The sequence below is a fragment of the Vigna unguiculata genome, chromosome 7, assembly GCF_004118075.2.
Source record: "Vigna unguiculata cultivar IT97K-499-35 chromosome 7, ASM411807v1, whole genome shotgun sequence".
Classification (NCBI taxonomy): Eukaryota; Viridiplantae; Streptophyta; class Magnoliopsida; order Fabales; family Fabaceae; genus Vigna; species Vigna unguiculata.
In genome coordinates, this window is record NC_040285.1 from 2,919,743 (window position 1) to 2,940,199 (window position 20,457).

Below are 20,457 nucleotides of genomic sequence, written 5' to 3' on the forward strand. Positions count from 1 at the left end.
CTCTTTTATATGTCTTTGACTATTCATTGCATAGAGCATTCATACTACATTCATATATATATATATATATATATATATATATATATATATATATATATATATATATATATATATATATATATATATATATATATATATATATATATTAAAAGTTACCGTTCAAGACAATATATCACAAATAACGAATGATAAAACATAATAACCGAAAATAAATATTTAAATTAAATAATCTGTAAATAAAAATTATAAAAATAAGAATTTATGTCAAATTGCACTTTTTTTTTATGTCTTTGAATGTGTGCCAATACAATATACCAAACATCCATAATCCAGCTTATCGTATACAGGCATTCATATTACACACGTTCATATAAATATATACACATACATATAAATACATACGTAACTTTTCATACAATCTTAGTCAAATATTATTATATATGTAGTGCTTTCCATTGACTATGCTACAATCATTACTCCAATTTTACTAACATAAAAATAAAGTCTTCCAACAGACTTTTATAAATACCATAATCACTTGAAATTAATGATTCATCAATCAAGCAACTATTCTACTTTTCTACTTACCAAAGTTCCAATTGCATTCTTTCTTCCCTAAACTCATGGCGGAATCACTTCTTTTCAGCTTCGCAGAATCGCTCCTACGAAAGCTTGCTACTGTTGCCGTTCAAGAAGCTTCTCTGGCGCTTGGTGTGCGTAGCGAGCTAAAAGAGATGACAGAAACTATGGAAATCATCAGAGGTGTCCTCTTAGATGCTCAACAAAAGACTCCGCAGAGCACTGCGTTAAGCGAATGGCTGAAACGGGTCAAGCGCGTGTTTTCTGATGCTGAAGACATAGTCGATGATTTTGAATGCGAAGCCCTTCGGAAGCACGTTGTCGACACTTCCGGTAGCCACTCAATGAAGGTACGCCATTTCTTCTCATCAAGTAATCCTGTTGTTTATCGTCTTAGAATGGCTCATCGCATTCAAGACATCAACACCAGGTTGGCCAAACTTGCAGATCAAAGAAACATGTTTGGCCTCCAAATCATTAATCAAGATATGCGTGTCGTGCGCGTGAGAGAAATGACACATTCTTATGTAAACCCTACCAAGGTTACTGGAAGGGAACATGATAAGAATGAAATAGTAAAGCTTTTGGTGCAAGATGGTCATCACAAAAGTCTTTCTGTTATTCCCATTGTGGGAATGGGAGGCTTGGGAAAAACCACACTTGCTAAGTTGGTCTTCAATGACACCAACATTCATGCATGTTTTCCCTTGAAGATGTGGGTCTGTGTTTCTAATGATTTTGAACTTAGGAATCTACTCGTCAAAATTCTTAATTCTATTCCAAGCCCAACTAGTGAAAACTTCAATAACTTTGAGACAGAGCAACTTCAAATTCATTTGAGGAATAAACTTGAAGATCAAAAGTTCTTGCTTGTGTTGGATGACGTGTGGAACGAGGATCCTGCAAGATGGCATGATTTGGAGGAAATAATAGATTTGGATGTAAAGGGGAGTAAAATCCTAGTGACCACTCGTAGCCATGCAGTAGCTTCCATAATGCATACTAAATCCTCAAATTCGTACCTTCTTGAATGTCTATCTGAAGAGGATTCTTTGTCTCTATTTGTGAAATGTGCTTTTGAAGATGGAGAGGAGAAGAAACATCCAGAACTATTGGAGATTGGGAAAAAAATCGTAGAAAAATGTGTAGGGTTACCGTTGGCACTGAGAACGGTGGGGAGTTCATTGTTCCGGAATGTTGATAAGAAAGAGTGGGAGTCTGTAAGAGACAATGAGATTTGGAATCTACAAAAAAATGAAACAGGCATTTTGCCTGCTCTCAAACTAAGCTACGATCAACTGCCTTCGTATTTAAAACCATGTTTCACTTCTTTTTTCCTTTATCAATTTGATGTTAATATTTTTTGTTATGATCTTACTACGGTGTGGGATTCACTTGGTTTTCTTCCACTACCAAAGGAAGGTGAATCAATGAGTGATGTTCTCAATAAGGTTTTGTGTGAACTAAGGACGAGATCGTTTCTTTCCGATGATCTTGACTTTGGGATTGATAATGTCTATGAGATTCACGATTTGGTATCTGATCTTGCAGTATATATTGGGAAAGGTGAGTTTGAAAGAGTAAATCGCCGCAATCCAAAAATATCAGAGAATGCTCAACATTTGGTATTTGAGGAAAATAGCTTTTATGGTGAAGATCTTCTCCCCACCGGTCTCAGATCTGTTGTTTTTCGTGACGGGGGGAGCAATATAGATTTCTTGAATGCATTGGTGTCAAGGTGCAGATACTTGAGGATTTTAGACTTACGATATTCCGAATACGAGAGTTTGCCTCACTGTATCGGAAAGTTGAAACATTTAAGATTTCTGTGTCTTGCAAAGAATGAAAAACTTAAGGAACTTCCTGATTCAGTCTGCAAACTTCAAAATTTGAAAACTTTAGTCCTTAGTGGATGCATAAGGCTACAAAAGTTACCCAAAGGAATAAAATATCTAATTAGCCTTCGTCACTTGGCAATAACCACTGCACAAACTGATTTTTCAGAAGAAGAGATTGCAAATTTCACTTCTTTAGAAAATTTATCTTTTACTCAATGTGATAATTTGGAGTCATTGTTCGAAGAAGTACAACTTTCAACACTTCAAACTTTGACTTTGATTGACTGTGGAAATCTAAAGTCTGTGTCGCTCCATTGCATCAGAAATTTAGAGGCTTTAACGATCATCAATTGTAACAAGTTGGAAAGCCTTAGCTGCCAAATCCCCGAGTTAAAGTTAAAGTATCTTTTTCTTTTTGACTTGCCACTACTAGTCAAATTGCCTCAGTGGTTTCAAGGATCTGCGAACTCTTTACAACACTTAGCAATTAGAAATTGCGTCAATCTTGGTGAACTTCCTGATTGGCTACCAACTCTAATTTGTCTCAAAGTACTTGAAATTAGCGATTGTCCAAAACTATTGTCACTCCCTGATAACATTCATCACCTTACAAATCTTGAAAAATTAGACATTACTGGTTGTCCTGAATTACGCAAAAGATTCAAGCCAAAAGTTGGACAAGATTGGCACAAGATATCACACATCAAACAAGTTGACATTGATGATTCAGATGATGAAGAAGATTTATCCGAATAACATAGCCAAATGTTGAAGGTGCTAATTTTAGCCTTTTGATTTTTCTATATAGCTATTTTTTACAAGTTCTTTTTTAATTTTAAAAGAGGCGATTTTCTTCTTTGTGCAGGTTATACCACTTTGTGGATCTTTCCACCTCAAAAAGGACAATGGACTGATATTTAGCATGAAGCTAGAGAATATCCTATTTACATATAAAATTTGTATATGTTATAATTTTATGCATTTTTTTTTCATTTTCAGCTCTCTTAACAATATTTTCTTTTATACAAAATAAGGTGTTACCATGTCAATATTAAATAATAGTGATATTAACAATAAGTGTACGTCAAATCAAGAAGAAGAATATCTATATTATCATGCTTTGAATGTTTCTTGAGATCCTTGTTCGATAAATGTAGCTGGAAGTTAAACATTTCGTAAAATATCTTTGATAAAATTGTCAGGGAAAACACATCATCAATTAAGAACATTTCGTCTTTATTCCGAAAAATTACCTTAACAGATAAATAAGATAAAAATAAGGGTACACAAACATATAACATATAAATCTCAAAACCGAAGAAAACCACGACCATTGTCTAAAGACAACCAGAGAATAATATTACGTGAAAATTTGTACAACACATGAATCACTCTCAAATGCCATTTGATCCCAATTACACTTACAAATTTCAAAGCAAGAATTTAACCAAAACCTTATAATACTCCATTGCAAGAGTATAAGAAAAATCAAATATAACTTAAAGTGTTTGATAGCAACTAGAAAAGAGAGAAGGTCAAGAGAGAAAAAACAGAAAGAAAACAGAGATGATGGAGGAATTATTTTCATTGTCCTTCTTGGTCCAAAAACGAGGCATATAAAGTTTGTTGTAGAAAATTAACTTGCAAAATCTAAAAGAAAATACAAAAGCATAATATTGAATATGGTTACCGCAAAATCTAGCAAAATTTATTTTCTTTCTTCAGGATTTGTTGTTATTGCGTTTAGGATTATTGACCACATGATCTTTTATCCACTTTGGCTGCTTCTCCTTCCTTTTGGGTTTCACATACTGAATGTATTGGTATGCTAATTCCTCATTTGGGTTAGAGCACATCTCAATTTCCTCCTCTTGTCCTTGACCCATATCACTGTCTTTAACCGGGAAAAGAAATACCATGAACTTATGATCATGCCGGTTACAATTGCCATTTTTCCTTTATTAAATATGTAAGAAGGTGTCACTCGCTCAGAGCAATTCATCAGATAAAAAGCCACTATCACCGCTCACTCACACACTCTTCATCATTACTAACACCTTCTATACATGTTTTAAGGTATAATTGAATGTTTACTTATCCGAATGCATTAGTGTAATTTATAAAGTTGCTTACGGTGTGCATGTGAATGATTTCTTCTGGTTCACAGATCTTCGATGGGCATAATGGAAATGCTGCTATTTTTACTAGGGAGAATTTGTTAAATCACGTGTTGAATGAATTCTTGGTGGAAGTATTTTCCTGGTTTGCTTATCGAGTTATTAGAATTGCTCAATCACAGATTCTATCATATTCTTTGAAATACTTTGAAATAAGTTATGGATCATTAGTGGTCAGAGCACAGGTATGGTGAAATTGTGAAATGCTTGCAAGATAGGAAACAAAGTTGTGGAATGACTGGTGAAGTGAATGATGCACCTTCTCTGAAGAAGGCAGACATTGGTATAGCTGTTATTGATGCTACTGATGTAGTTCGTGCTAGGTTAACGGAGGGGTTTTTGATTGGGGAGGCATAATATCGATGAAACCTCAACCCAAAACTTTAAGGCAATGGATTTATGGGTCTTTATTCTTATATAGTACTCTACTTTATAATTTTTAGCTAACGTGAGACTTAGACTCAGACCTGAATTTTTAACCGTTCACCGTTCGTAGTGTATCTGATATATCATCTCAGCGACTCCCCATGTTAAATCATCTATATCATTGTTACTTCTATTGTTATGATCCTATATATCATTCGTTAGTGTTTGGGAAATATTTTTGTCCTGATCATCTCTAATGAGTGTTTACTTTACTGACATGTGACCGACAGGTTTCTTCCATCATGCAGATTTATCCAGTCCCAATTACAATTCGTATTGTGGTGAGTGATTTTGCAACTTCAGGGTCTATTTTCTACCTGGCATGCCATTTTGGATGATGTAACATTAGACGGGTCTAACTTTTTTTGCTATGTTCTATTTGTTTGACAAATATTGGGTTTTTTTATTACAAGTATAGGTAACATTTTTCAAATGGTCCAAAAATATTAAATTCACAACATTTCTGTAATGATAATAAAGATGCTAATAAGTAACATTTTTTAAAATGATAGGTAACATTTTTAAAGAATTACAAAAATATTAAATTTGTAACATTTATATAATGATAGTAAAGATGCTAATATGTAACAATTTCGAAAATGATACTAATAGTACATATAAATATTACTAAGTAACATGCATTATATACAATATGCGTAAAAATGTTACTTTGCAATGTTATTAAATGTTATTAAATCTAACACTTTTGTAAGCTTTACCAACATTTTTTAAATGTTATTAAATCTAATATATGTAGTAGTGACTACATGTAGCTCGACCAAGCTCAATTCACTTACGTTTTTAACTCTAATGTTTGTTTCAATTTTTGGGTAAGGCTACCTCACGATGAGAAAGAGTCATAAGATTTTCAAGTATTTTCCTATTTTTACTAGTAAGATCATTACAGAAGAAAAAATGACGTTTTACAACTAATTTTTTGAAAATTTAATGACAATCTTTCGAAATATTTTAAAATTTTATTTGTATTTTCTCTAACAATAGTGCTCCTTAAGGCTTACATTCTTTCTGAGGACCTTCGTTTGACTCACATTTCTTTTTATACTTCAGGTTTTTCTCGTGTACAATTAGTTGGGGGCATTGATCACTGTGGTTGAAATTTACATGGATATAACTTCAGAAACAGTGTTGAATGAATTTTCATTTTTACTTGATACTTTCAACCTAATCCAATGGGAAACATTTTCTCATGAAATTAGTTGCTTACCATGAACTTAAATTGGGAACCGTAAAAGCGAGTTTGGATAGAGGGAGGAACAATGTGGGTGATACATGACTTTGAGCCTTTTGTAACCAATGATATTGTAAACACAAATTTTGTTGTTAGTTAAATTAGGCTTCAAGCCTCTTCCTAGACCAAGACAACATATACCAAAAACTTGGAAGTTACTTTATCAGAATAAATATGTTATAACCAAACAAAATGTTTATATTATTATGTCTAAAATATGGCAAGGTTGATATGTGTTAAATTTGTGATGAAAGAAATGTACTGTCACGATAAGTATAGTATAATGAATCTATTACAAAAGAAACATATTGATATCAATATCTCCAATTAAGGTGTTACGATTTTGTTACTAAATGAAATTATAACTACATAGTTATTAATGTTACAAGTTGTAGAGTACTCAATTAATTATATTGTGAACCTTTTTCGGATTCTCTTAGTTAATGATTAAGAACTTACATGATATATGGATATCTAAATTTATAGAACAAAAATTTGGATCTATTTCTAGCTAACGAACTTAGAAAATATTAAAAAGAAATTATCTATGTACATAAAAAAGCACACACAATTGTTGATTTACATAAAAAGCAAAAGGCATAAATACTTTGGTAGCTAGCAGGTGAAATTTCACAGGAATAGACTTTGCGTGTGTATGGAATGGAACTTGAGAGAAGCATAGCATAGGCAAGATAGAACATGAATCATCATGATTTATCCAAAACCGAACGTCTCAGACGAGGCAAAAGGAAGGAACAAAGAATGTTCTAAGCTTCTGTTTAATGAGACATTTCTCCAACAGATTCATCTCTGCAGCAAAAAATGGCTACCAACTTTTCCAACTCGACATTGATGAGTCCAGAAGTTCCATACAATACAAGTCATGCAGAATAAAGAAAACAACTCTCTAATTCAAAGTGATACCTTTCCCGAAGAGGAGGCAATGCATGAGAACCATTTCTATTACTCGGTCACAGTATAAATATCATAACTATGTCATATATGATTAAACTTCAAACACCCCTTCCCATTGCATTACTCTTTCTTCCATTCCTAAAACTCATGGCTGAATCGCTTCTTTTCAGCTCCGCAGAATCGCTCCTAGGGAAGCTTGCCTCTAGTGCCCTTCAAGAAGCTTCTCTAGCGTTTGGTGTGCACCAGGATCTTCAACAGATGAAAGAAACTATGGCACTCATCAAAGGTGTGCTCTTAGATGCTGAGAAAAAGAATCCGCAGAGCAGTGCCCTGAGCGAATGGCTGATTCAGATCACGTCCGTGTTTTCTGATGCCGAAGACATAGTCGATGATTTTGAGTGCGAAGGCTTGCGGAAACACGTTGTCAACACCTACGGTAACTGCTCAAGAAAGGTACGCCGTTTCTTCTCATCAAGTAATCCTGTTGTTTATCGTCTTAGAATGGCGCATCACATTCAAGACATTAACACCAGGTTGGCCAAACTTGCAGCTCAAAGAAGCATGTTTGGCCTTCAAGTCATTGACCATGATACACGTGTGGTGCACTGACTCATTCTTATGTAAACCCTTCCAATGTTATAGGAAGGGAACATGATAAACAAGAAATAATAAAAGTTGTTGTGCAAGATGATGATGATGATGACCAAAGTCTCTCGGTTATTCCCATTGTGGGAATGGGAGGCTTGGGAAAGACCACACTTGCTAAGTTGGTCTTTAATGACACCACAATTGATGCATGTTTTCCATTGAAGATGTGGGTGTGTGTTTCCAATGATTTTGAACTTAGGAAGGTGCTCATTAAAATCCTGAATTCTGCTCCAAACCCATCTCGGGAAAACTTCAATAGCTTTGAGACGGAGCAACTTCAAATTCGTTTGAGAAACACACTTGAAGGGCAGAAGTTCTTGCTCGTGTTGGATGACATATGGAATGAGGATCGTGCAAGATGGGAAGAGTTGAAGGAAGTAATAGATGTGGGTGTTAAAGGTAGTAAAATCCTAGTGACTACTCGTAACCACTCAATAGCTACCTTCATGCGCACCAAATCCTCGTACCCATACCTTCTTAGTTTCCTCTCTGAAAAGGATTCTCTTTCCCTGTTTGTGAAATATGCTTTCGAATATGGAGATGAGAAAAAGCATCCACAACTATTAGAAATTGGGGAAGAAATAGTTAAAAAATGTGGGGGATTACCATTGGCCGTGAAAACGGTGGGGAGTTCACTGTTCTCGAGGGTTGATGAGAAAGATTGGGAGAGTGTAAGAGACAATGAGATTTGGAATTTAAAACAAAATGAAAAAGACATTTTGCCTGCTCTCAAACTAAGTTACGATCAACTCCCTTCATATTTAAAACCATGTTTTGCTTTTTTCTCTCTTTACGCAAAGGACACTGGAATTTTAGGTTCTCAAGTTTGTTTGTTTTGGGGAGCACTTGGTTTTCTTCCGCCACCAAAGGCAAGTGAATCAGCGATTGATGTTGCCATTCAATTGTTGCATGAGCTATGGTCAAGATCTTTTCTTTCAGAATATGAAGAATTTGGGGGTGATTGCATGTTTAAATTACATGATTTGGTGATTGATCTTGCAATATATATTGCGAAAGGTGAGTATGAAAAAATAGATAACCACAATTCAAAATTATACATGAATGCCCATCATTTGACATTTTCGGAAAATAATTTGCTTGGTCAAGCTTTTCTTCCCATACGTTTGAGATATATCTCTTTTCCTAATGGAGCTGATAATGAAGATTTCTTGAATACATTGGTGTCAAGGTGCAAATTCTTGAGGGTTTTACACTTAGATTTTTCTGAATACGAGAGTTTGCCGCCCCGTATCGGAAAGTTGAAACATTTAAGATTACTCAACCTTGGGAAAAGTGAAAACCTTACCAAACTCCCTGATTCAATTTGCAAACTTCAAAATTTGCAAACTTTAATCCTTGCTGGATGCATAAAACTGCAAAAGTTACCCGAAGGACTAGAAAATCTAATAAGCCTCCGTCACCTGAGGATAACCACCAAACAACCTGCTTGTCCAGAAAAAGAGATTGCAAGTTTGACTTCTTTAGAAGATTTATACTTTTTATGTTGTGATAATTTTGAGTCCTTGTTCAGAGGAATACTACTTCCCACTCTGAAAAGATTGTCTTTATGTGATTGTAAAAGTCTAAAGACGGTGTGGTTTGATGCCGTAAAAAATTTACAGGTTTTAGTGATTATCAAGTGTAACAAGTTAGAATTGTCAATGGGCCTTAGCAACGAAATCCTTGATTTAAGGTTGAAGCTTCTCGTTCTTGAAGAGTTGCCAAGTCTAGTGACATTGCCTCGGTGGCTTCAAGGATCTGCCAACTCTTTACAATCCTTAATCATTATGGATTGCATGAATCTTGAGGAGCTTCCTGATTGGCTACCAACCCTAAATTGCCTCAAATTAATTGAAGTTGTCAATTGTCCAAATCTGGTGTCATTCCCTCATAACATGCATCGTCTCATCAATCTAAAAGTGATAGATGTCACTGGTTCTCCTGAATTATGGAAAAGATACAGGCCAGGGGTTGGACAAGATTGGCACAACATATCTCACGTCAAACTTGTTTGTGATGATCAATCAGAAAATGAAAAATAATTCTCCTAATAACACTCAAAAGTTCAAGGTATACTAATTCCAACCATTTCACTTTTTTTTTATATTATTATTTATGAACAATTTCTTTTTCTATAGGATTTTCTTCTTCCCACATATTAATATCAATATTAAAAATAATGGAGATAGAATATGAACTATTTGAGTTGTCACCATAACTTCACGTGTCTATTGGATATATTGGATATATGTTTGGCTATTTGTATGTCAAGATTTTAAAAAATTTGGGAAGAAGTTTTCAATTTTTTCTCATAAAAATTGTACCAGAAGGTTTGTAACTTTGGTTTGGTCTCCAAAAATTTTATAACGGTGACAATTTATTGAATAATAATATTTTTTTTTGGGGACCAGGGTTCGAGAAGTTGAACTATGTTAAATTTATTATATGTTTTTATTTAAATTTATATTTTTATTTGTGAATGTGTTTCTGCTAGAAAAATATTTTTTTTTCTATTGCATTATTACCAAGAATGATATCAGAGATACGGTTCTAATCAAGGAATGAAGTGAAGTAGTTTGGCATGAGCATAGTTGAAATTGCATGATAGAGGTTAGTGTTGTTAGCTCTTATCCTGTGCAATAACTTTGTTGATATGTGTAATGGAGTCTACCTTGTCAAAGTGTTGGTGATGTATTTCACCATGTGTGTATCAGTAAGTTGTCAAAGATAATCACATGAAGGTTGTTGACAACGACTTTGAGATGTAAAGCAATAAGGACTAACAATGAGAACGTTGTGAAGATCTATAAAATAGTTTAAGATTAGATATGGTTTTATAAATAATATTTGAATATTTTATTATTAAAAAGCTAAACTATAAATAAAATTTTATTAAAATGAATTTCATTTTATAAAAACCTTATCTTTCTAAAACATATCTTGTAAACATTCTTTATATTCACTCTAAGATTTTGACTCCGTATTTCATCTCTTTAAAGATCTTAGTCCACCTTAGGACTCCTGGTGTAAAGGTCAACACAACCAATCGATCAAAATTGTGAAAAAAAAGTAACTTCATATTTTGTTCTTTTCTTGAATCAATCTTTGTCCTACTGCATGTGACATCTAAGAAGTTTAAATTTGACCTTAGGCAAATAGTTGTTTGATCTATTGGGTTTAGCGATTTGGCACCTAGTATATGATTTTATGAATGTGAATTGTTTGGGGCTAAATTTTTTAACTGAGAGTGTGAATTTTGTGAGTTTTTATATTGGAATGTAAAGAAAATGTTCACTAAATGAGTAATTGAGAAGTTGATATATGAAGAAATGAGAAAAAATTGTTAATTTCATGAATGACAAACCTACAAATTTTATATCCCTTCTTCTTTTATAAATTATCTTTTCCTTATTTTTCTTTAAATGCATTAGCTTACCTTAGTATTTCTTTTTGGTGTGTTGTTTGTTTTCTTTTCTTTGCGATGATCGTATGATTATACGTGAGCAACACAGATATTGATATAAATTCTTCCCTTTTATATATAGCATTTATGTTTCTACTCAATATTGGTATTATTGTTTTGTTCTTCATACTTGATTATATCTGATCAATAGATTCTTGATTGTGAGTTTTAGATATGACTGAAACGTATTTCTAAAATTTGATCTGAACAATGATACTTGATGTATTACGATGCTAGGAATAGATTTCAATATATCAATTGCTTATAACACTTGAACATAATGTTGGATAAATCTATTGAATACGTGAGGAATCAATATTCACAGTATTAATCTTATGAATTTTATATGTGAGAAATCAATATAAATGATTTTTGGGTGTTGCATCAATATTGGTATTTTGAGATGTTATATATTTATATTTATCCAGATTACAGACAAGTGAGATAGATGAAATTCAATCTCAGTTTCTCTTATTGAACTTTTTCTAAACTTTCTGCTTTTATTGTATTACTTTTATGCAAAATTATCATTACAATCAATGATGAATGAAATGGATATATATACGCTGACCGAGATAATTATTTATTTTAATTGAATCCGCTCCTTGTGGGATCGACACTCTTACTTCAAAATCATTATACTACAGTTGACTATTGGTACACTTGCCAAGAGATCCAACATGTATTAACGTCAGAGTTGAAGTGAAATTATCATGATTATGCTAGTATTGAACTCACATAGAGAAAGATACTTAGTACTGAGAGTCAAAGGAGATTCTTATTTGTAGATTCGCTAAGAGATTGAATCTTATAGATATAAAATTTACCATGTCATACTCTTTGGTAGGAAAATGGCCGAACCATGATATATAGCTATAGCTCCTAATAGGCAGGGGAGAGTGATGACAGGTGTAAAGGGTCTCATATACTACTCAATATACACTTGTTTTATGGAGGTAGAGTCAGATGTTTAGTTGTGTATAAATTAGTCATGAAGACTTTGTTTGCAATGAACTTTAGACATTTTAAGTATAATGTGTATGTTGTGAAAGGATGAATGCTTATTCTGAATTGATTTTAATTTTTATAACTAGTATGATTTAAATTTGCTCTAGCTTACTCTTTATGTTTGTTGTAGTTGTGGTTTATCCACCTACGATTATAGTATGTTATACGTGAGCAAATGGTATTATAGGTGGAAGAGATAAGTAGTGGTGAGACTCTTGAGGGTTGGATAATGAGTAGTTGTTGCTTAGGTATATAATTTTTGTATCAAATAAATCCTCCTAATTGATGCAGGAATAATTTTATTTAGAAAGTTTAACTTGGATTTTCTTGTGAAGGACTTTAAATACATCTTATAAACCTATATCTATTTATGTTTTCTATCAATTACGTAATGCAATAATTCTTATGATCTAAGTTGATGCTAAAAGGTTCTTTACCCCATGTTAGAACATTGATCAAGAAAAGGTTAACCGAAGCAAAGGGTCAAAGTAAATTGAGAAGGAGAATAAAGCAACAACAACTATGAAAATTTAATGAGTGTTAACTGTTCAAGATGTGTGGACTCCAAAACCGTTTAAGGTAGACAATTATAGAAAAAGGCATGTGAATTGTTTAAATTTCAAATTCAAAATCATGTAACTATACAGGAAAAACTAAAAAATATAAATAGGTTTATTTTGTATTTTACAAAGGTGGTAAATTGTGAAACAATACACACATTTTAAGAAATGTCGAAAGTAGAAAAAATGGTTAATTTAATATTAGTTGTTGTGATTTGAGTCATTGTTTCATTGATTTATGTTATAAATTTCTTTACGTTCCTTTCCTTAATAATTTACTTTTTAAAATTTACTTTGATGTTCTTGTTATTTTATTGCAACTTCTCCTATAATCACAGGTACCATTTTGGATTTTATCATCTTTACAATACACTTCACCCATTGTCGGTGTGTTTCCATTTGAATTATTATCTAACAACCAAAAGAAATCAAAATATAAGAAAGATTCTTAATGAAATCCTAGTGAAAAATAGATTGAATTCGTTAAGTGTTTGAGTGAGATTAGTTCACGTAGTTAACAATTTCTACATTAAATTGATTTTATTCACTGACACCTAAGTGTGCCGGAGTTAGATTAAAAAATGCGTGTTTGCTGATCAATGGAAAAGAGCTCAAATTAAGTATATTTAATTGCAAACAGGAGTACAATATCGATCCAGACTAAATCCTCCAGAAACATTTACATAATTTTAGTTGACTCAATTAGTTTGGCATTAGTTACTTTTGTTTACATTGAGTTCAGAAGTTTATGGTTATAGTTTTTTTTTTTGTTGTTTTGCAATAAATAAGAATACTAAGTAGATACAACTCTTTTGCACAATAAATATGTGATAAACAAGTACACGAGAAAAGAGAATCGTAACCCTGTAACTAAAATGAATGGTTACCATCACAGCAAACTAAAGCAATGTTGACATCTGAAAATGCCGAGAGAAAGAGAGAGATTCAGAAGGGGTAAAAAAAAAATGAAAATCGACCGTGTAAATTCTTTTTCTACTTCCTTATCAACTAAAGACAACTTTGCTTTGTGAGTTGTGACTATGACTGTGTTAAAGGTACAAACACGTTTTGTGAGAAGAGTATAAAAATCTTACTGAAAAGAGAACACTGTGTTAAAGCATTCTAATTCCTTTTGCAAAAGGAGGAATAAATGGGAGAACATATCATCAAGATGATGATGATCAGGGCAAAAAAATTGTCAAAAGGAGATCATGCGGTTGTGGAGCTAGTTACTTAATTCCTTTGGGATAAGTTGAGATTAAAGGGCACTTTACCTCTTAACTTTTTGGGTATTGTTCCATCAAAAAATACCAACTTATTGTCATTGATTTGGATATCTGCGTAAGATCATTTCCAACTTGATCACGCATAAACATGACCACATTTGTACCTGTCACATGAAACATCAAGAGACTGTAATAGCGTAAGTTACTGAACTTTCGTGTTATGTGCTAATTCCACAAAACTTTTGTTATGGCTAACGGACCATCTAACTTAGCTAAACTGTAAAACTTACTATTTATGTTTATAAAAGAGGTTTTCCAAATAAAACCTTGTGTACTGAATGTAAAATTGTGTCATTGAACTTCAAAAGGGTTGAACCAGTCTCAATATTTATACCGCCACAAGATTATAGGACATATAAATGTCTGCGGATATCTAAACTCTGAAAGGGAGAATCCAAGCAAACATATTAATATAATTGAAACCTGTGCACATTAAAAATCCATGGATATTTAGAAATTCAGAACAGTTCACGTAAGGAATGAACATGGAATAAGAAAACAAAAGCAAAAAAGAAAAAAACAAAGGCATTAGGATTAATACAGCAACAAACTTTAATTGAATGTTACATAACCCAAGTATCAATATCCCTGACTTACCCACTACCTAGCATATCCACTATTATTTATTTCAAATTACATGAAAAATATGATATCCAACATCCTGTATTTTCATCCCCAAAACTGGACCAAAAAGGAGTCTCAAGGAAATTATAACTCCAATGACCCTTGTAATTTTCTACCCCAAAATGAAAAAGGAAGAAAAACAGAACATTTACTCGTTGAGGGACTGGAATGTGAAGCTAAAATTTGACTCTATGGGCAAGCCAAAACTGGGAGCAGTTGCATTAATACTACCCAGTGGTTTTGTGAGCTTCCTAAGCTACTCATGTAACACTACATTTGAAATTTCCTCTTCTGCTTCCTTTCATAGTTACTATTATCTTCTTCCATCAGCACAACAAAAATTAAAATAAAAGCATTCTAATCTCAACTGAAACTTTTCTGCTTGACTACCTCAGGATCAGCAAAATTTATTTAATTTTGCTGAGCCACAAGATCGAGCTGCATTTGTTCAAGCCATGCTCCTAACACGGCATGATCAACAGAGTCCATTTGTGTGCTCATATTTGATACCTCACTGGAGGATCCAGCTGCTGCACCACTTGAGACAGTTGCAGTTGAATTGTCCTTAAACTCAGTTGGAGATTCTTTAACAAGTGACTGCACCCATGAGAAATCAGGCTCCTCACTATTATTCCCATGCTCAAACGAAGATGACCTACGATGTTTCCTTAACTCATCAGCATTGACAGCCCAATCCAATGTACCATTGGAGGGTCCCCATTTTGACCAAGAATTCACTGGGGACCCAGCAGCAGCAGCTGCAGCAACAGTAGCAGAGTTGGAGCCAAGTTCCCTGGAGCTAAGACTCCGGAATTGTTGCTGCTTCTCACGTTGAGCTAGCACAGAAATCCGAGAGCTCATAGGAGAAATAGGTTCCACATTCCGCGGAGACATCCTACCTGATGCTTGAACCCCAAATGAGGCAGCCTGCAATAAAGGATTCTCAACATTTTTAGAAGAAAAGTTTGTGTTCACAGGCGACAGCAAGCTTTGCTGCTGCTGAAATTGATTAAGAATAGCTGATTTATGTGTTGGAGAAAAGACAGCCGAAGCTAATGCTGGATCAGCAAACCGAGGTGATGAACTCTCAGAAGAAAATAGATCATCAAGATTTGAAGGGGTAAGGGTTTTAATGCGGCCGGAGCGGTTCATAGCATTAGGCTGTTTAGAGAGGCAAGAGAACTCGTTAAGGAGCTGTTGCTGCTGCTGAGCATCGTACTCAGGCAAAATGTCAAACTCATCCATAGGAATATCTCTGGCATTGAATGAAGATCTCAATCGACTGGAATGAAGATTGCTCCCTGGAAGATGCAAGGCGGGGACATTTGGTTGGGGCCATCCAACGGATGAGTGTGACATGCCATTGGCAGAGGGTGACATGGGTGGGGTGAACGGTGAAGGAGACATGACAGACATTGAAGAAGGAGAGCCAGGTAACATGTTCATAGCTGCAGCAAATTCCATAGCAGAAGATGTGCTTGAACGAGGAGATGGTACAGCAGAACCAGTTGAAACATATAATGGCCGAAGCTCCTCAGCAGTGTGAGCAAAAAAGCAAACTCTTCTGGAGCAACTTGTCCCATCTTTGCAAAGACGAGTACGATACTGTGCTGGATGCAGCCAACACTCGAAAACTCCATGAGCATATTCACACATATCTCCGCGTCGGCAAGCACCCTTCCGAAAATCAGGACAAGGGACACAGCTGTAGTGGTACTTTCTTGGGTCCCTTCTCCGAGCATTCTCCCCAGGATGAACAAAAGGGCATTCTGTCCAATCATGTGAATAAGCACGTGAACAAGGTCGAACTTTGAAAGAATACATCCGGAATTCATCTGTTGAATATATGCTATTCTTGATGTCAGGAAGGGATGGATCAACAGGATATTCTTTCTTCTCTGATGCAGAAGAAACAAAGCCATCATTTAACTTTGACTTCAATTGGAAATCGGGTGCCGAAGGAGACCCATTCTCTGGTGAAGTTGACAATGGTGGAGAATATGCATTTGATGGGGCTGTGATCACCCTGAGATTACACACTGCAATGGAGTCATCAGTTTGAAGAAGTGCTTCAAGACTGCTTCTAACAGATTCATGCTTGGGAGGAACAACAATCACATCAACAGGACGATGACCATTTCCATCAACAGAGTTTGGATCAGCCCCGGCTGCTAGAAGCAGTATAACAACATCAACAGCATTTTCAGCACCGCCTGAAGCAGCACAATGAAGAGCAGTGCTCTTGTCAAGGCCACAAGGTTTATTAATATCATAACCAGAAAGTGAAAGAATCAGATCCAAAATATCAATGCTCCCATAAGTAGCAGCAACCATCAATGGGGTTCTGAGCTCATTGACCATCCGCCTAGACCCCTTCTGCCGACTGTACCATAGTCCTACCTCGTCTACACAGGAAGGATCCCTCTCAATCATTCGTTTAAAACCTTCAACATCATTGTTAGCAGCAAGCTCAAGCAAGCTTGCAAAAGAATCCTCGGTCTCAATGGTCAAGTGGTTCATTATGCGGCTTCTGGGTTGAGATGCAATTAAAAAAAATAGCAAACAGCGTTGGTAACAGCACTGACTTTAACCTCTCCAAATGCTTTCATCTACAGCATACTTACCTGTGGAAAAAACAAACACAGCTTTGTTGAAGTTAAACTTTGAAGATCAATTACTAAATTATTTGAAATTAAAAGCAAAATAAGTAAGCACCAAACTGCATACATAAACCCTCATGACAAAAAGTTAAGTTACTGAACTTCCAAACGCATGAAGTTTCCATGAGATATGCAGGTAATTATTTATCAAATTAAACTTCTAAATGGGAAGAAAGGAAATGCTAATGGTTTTCCAATTTTAGGACACACCCAAGACAAGAAAGAAACTGAATATATCAAAGGACATAGTTTAGAGTCAAGAGAAACCCATTTATTAAACAAAGGTCATGTCATGTAAATCGAACAGTGATCGACCCAGTGAACCTCAGTCAACATTAAATCCGCCATAAGAAAAAATCAGATTTTCAGAAGCCCCACAAAAGAACATCATTCCAAACAAGATTAAGTCCTTAAGGACTCTCTACTCTTTTCAGCACATGGCAACAGAGATACAACAAAAATTGAAGTCCAGATTGTGTCATCTAAAACACAGTCAACAAACAGACAGAAATTGAACCAACAAAAACAGACAACAATTCAAGCACCCCTTAAGGAGAAAATAAACTCATGATCAAACAAAAAGACAAAACTTTTAACAATACCTCCGCCACCCATTTTTATATATGAAAAAAAAAAACCCATAAAACCACCATCTAACAAGTTCTGAAACTCAACTATTAGTTCAACTCACACGGGTTATTCAAGTTTACCCAGTGGTTAAGAATCAGTACTTCAAAAAGGACCTTTGCTACATATAGGGTAGCAAAGATTGTCTCCTAAAAACACATACGGTCTGTTAAAAAAGAATTATATTAGTAGAAATGAAAACACCGACCCAAAATTTGCATTACAGCAATTACGATCATCATTTAAAAAATAAACAAAAATAAAAAAAAGCCGGTCCAAGGAAAGTGAAAAGGAACAAAATCGCCCAGAACAGCAACACAATTGAAGTGAAAAACAGTTTTTTGGGTCTCGTACAACCAAAGCAGCAAAAACACATAAGATGGAAAAAAAGAAGGAAACTTGAACAGTGATCTGAACTCCGATGGAAGTGAATCTTACCAGTTTTGTTGAGTGCAGAGGAGAAACCCATAAGTGTGAGAGAGGGTAGATCTCAGCAGAAGGGAGTTTCAGCAAAAGGGTATTTGGATTCCGAGAAAAAACTGGGACTTGGAGAGGAAAATAGTTTGACAGAGAAAACGATCGCGAGAAAAGAGGAGCCAGAGGAGAGCTTCTTCTTCTTCTTCTCTCTCCATTTCCTATGCCCCTTTGAATAGAAAATAAAATAAAAACCAAAAAAAGGGACTTTATTATTTTAATTAATTAATTCCCACGTAATTGTTTTTGTTCGGATAAAATCGCCAAACCAATAAAAAGAGAGAAGGAAAAAAGAAAAGGGGAAAAGGCTAAGCGCACTGGAGAGTTACGGGTTCATTATTCTTGCACTGCACCTCACCTTTGTGCCTTTCTTTATTTCCCAATCACATCATGCCTTGTCACTGCACCAAGGGTACGATCGTCATTCTCTTCAAATTTTGGGGATGGATGTGTACTTTTGTTTTGTGTATGTGTTTTTACACCTTTCCTTTTCCTAGGGAGTTATATTTCAGTTGTTGTTGATTGAGGTGAATCTTCTACTAATAGCATGTTTTGATATGTGTTTACCAATTAGGTCTAACACCAAATTTAGGTCAAGTCAAGTATATCAACTTATAACATTTGTTTAACAACTATCCAATTTGCATTCTTGTGATGTTGATTCTTGCATATTATTATTAGTAGTGTTGTTGCTTGGTGGGTATTTTCATAAAATAAGGTGATTTGATTTGTTTGAAATAATTTTGTATTTAGTAGTTGTTTTTTCATAATTTTCATTTTTTGAATTAAATTGTTATTTGGTAATGAATGATCTTTAGTAAACATTTTCAAATAAAAATATGATAAAGAGTTGTTATTAGGGTTGTTAAGCATGGTGAGAAAGAAAATATATGTTTAAGGAAGAACATGGAAACATAAAAGATCATGTTTGGGGGAGGTGAGTTGATGTGGAAGATGAGATCATAGATATCATGGAAAGAAATGTTAATCAATCTCACTAGTAGGTGTGTTGGAAGACAACAAATAGAGAAATATGATTGTTTAAAAATATTTCAAGAAAACCAAATTAGTGTTTAATTGAAATGAATTGTTTAAAAATGAAATTGAATTATTGTATGAATTTAACTTTTAAAAAACTAAGCAGAATTACATTCAATGAAATTTGAAAATGGCTTTTAAGATAAGTATTTGTTGATATAAAATTATTACATTAATTTAAAAAAACTGAATTGCTTTTAAATAATATTTTTTCAACTAAATCTAATTATACTTATAAAATTGAAAAATAATCTTTAGAATAGAATATACATCGATAATAATTAAAATAATTCGTATATTTCAAGAAATTAAAAATATTTTAATTTATTTAAGCTACTACTCAAGTTAATTTAATATCATTGAAACACTTTATAATTTTATTTCAGTTTTATCGAATCACTTTTAAAATTAAAGTTGATCGTAATGGAAGTAATTCATCAATAAATTCATACCAAAAGAATTACTTCCATTTTATTCATAGATTATTGTTCCTTCGTACTAAAAAATATATCAATTGTATATGGCAGTGATATTGTGCACCACTTAATACATGGTTTACCTTAGAATTGACATACATAAGGGTTATATATTCTTTCATATATTATAGGGTTATAAGTATAGTTATTGAGAGATTATGGTTGACATATATATGACATTGGTCTTACATATATATATAAGAAGGTATTTGACACCACTTTTATCCCAAAATTTTATGGGTTTTTATTTTTATATAGTGTTTAACTTTGTCTATTTTATCCAATGTGGGACTTTTGACTCACACTTAACTATTTCCAACAATAAATTATTTATTATATCTAACAGCATAGAGAATGTTAATTAATTTATATAATTAAATAGACTATATAATTTTTATACATTGTTATT

At 33.9% G+C, this 20,457-nt stretch overlaps 2 protein-coding genes and 1 pseudogene across 2 annotated transcripts; 2 read left to right on the forward strand and 1 right to left on the reverse strand.

Annotated features, from left to right (window-relative positions):
• The first annotated feature begins 570 nt into the window (after positions 1–570).
• LOC114192387 (putative disease resistance protein RGA4) lies at positions 571–3,505 on the forward strand. The gene is made up of 2 exons (XM_028082093.1): positions 571–3,191; positions 3,283–3,505. The coding sequence occupies exon 1, from the start codon at positions 624–626 to the stop codon at positions 3,171–3,173; it is 2,550 nt and encodes an 849-aa protein (XP_027937894.1). The 5' UTR covers positions 571–623; the 3' UTR covers positions 3,174–3,191; positions 3,283–3,505.
• A 3,790-nt stretch (positions 3,506–7,295) lies between these two features.
• Positions 7,296–9,905, forward strand: LOC114190915 (annotated as a pseudogene).
• A 4,717-nt stretch (positions 9,906–14,622) lies between these two features.
• LOC114190956 (zinc finger CCCH domain-containing protein 30) lies at positions 14,623–18,721 on the reverse strand. The gene is made up of 2 exons (XM_028080052.1): positions 18,499–18,721; positions 14,623–17,397 (listed from the first exon to the last, which is right to left on the reverse strand). The coding sequence occupies exon 2, from the start codon at positions 17,291–17,293 to the stop codon at positions 15,185–15,187; it is 2,109 nt and encodes a 702-aa protein (XP_027935853.1). The 5' UTR covers positions 17,294–17,397; positions 18,499–18,721; the 3' UTR covers positions 14,623–15,184.
• Between the last annotated feature and the right edge of the window lie 1,736 nt (positions 18,722–20,457).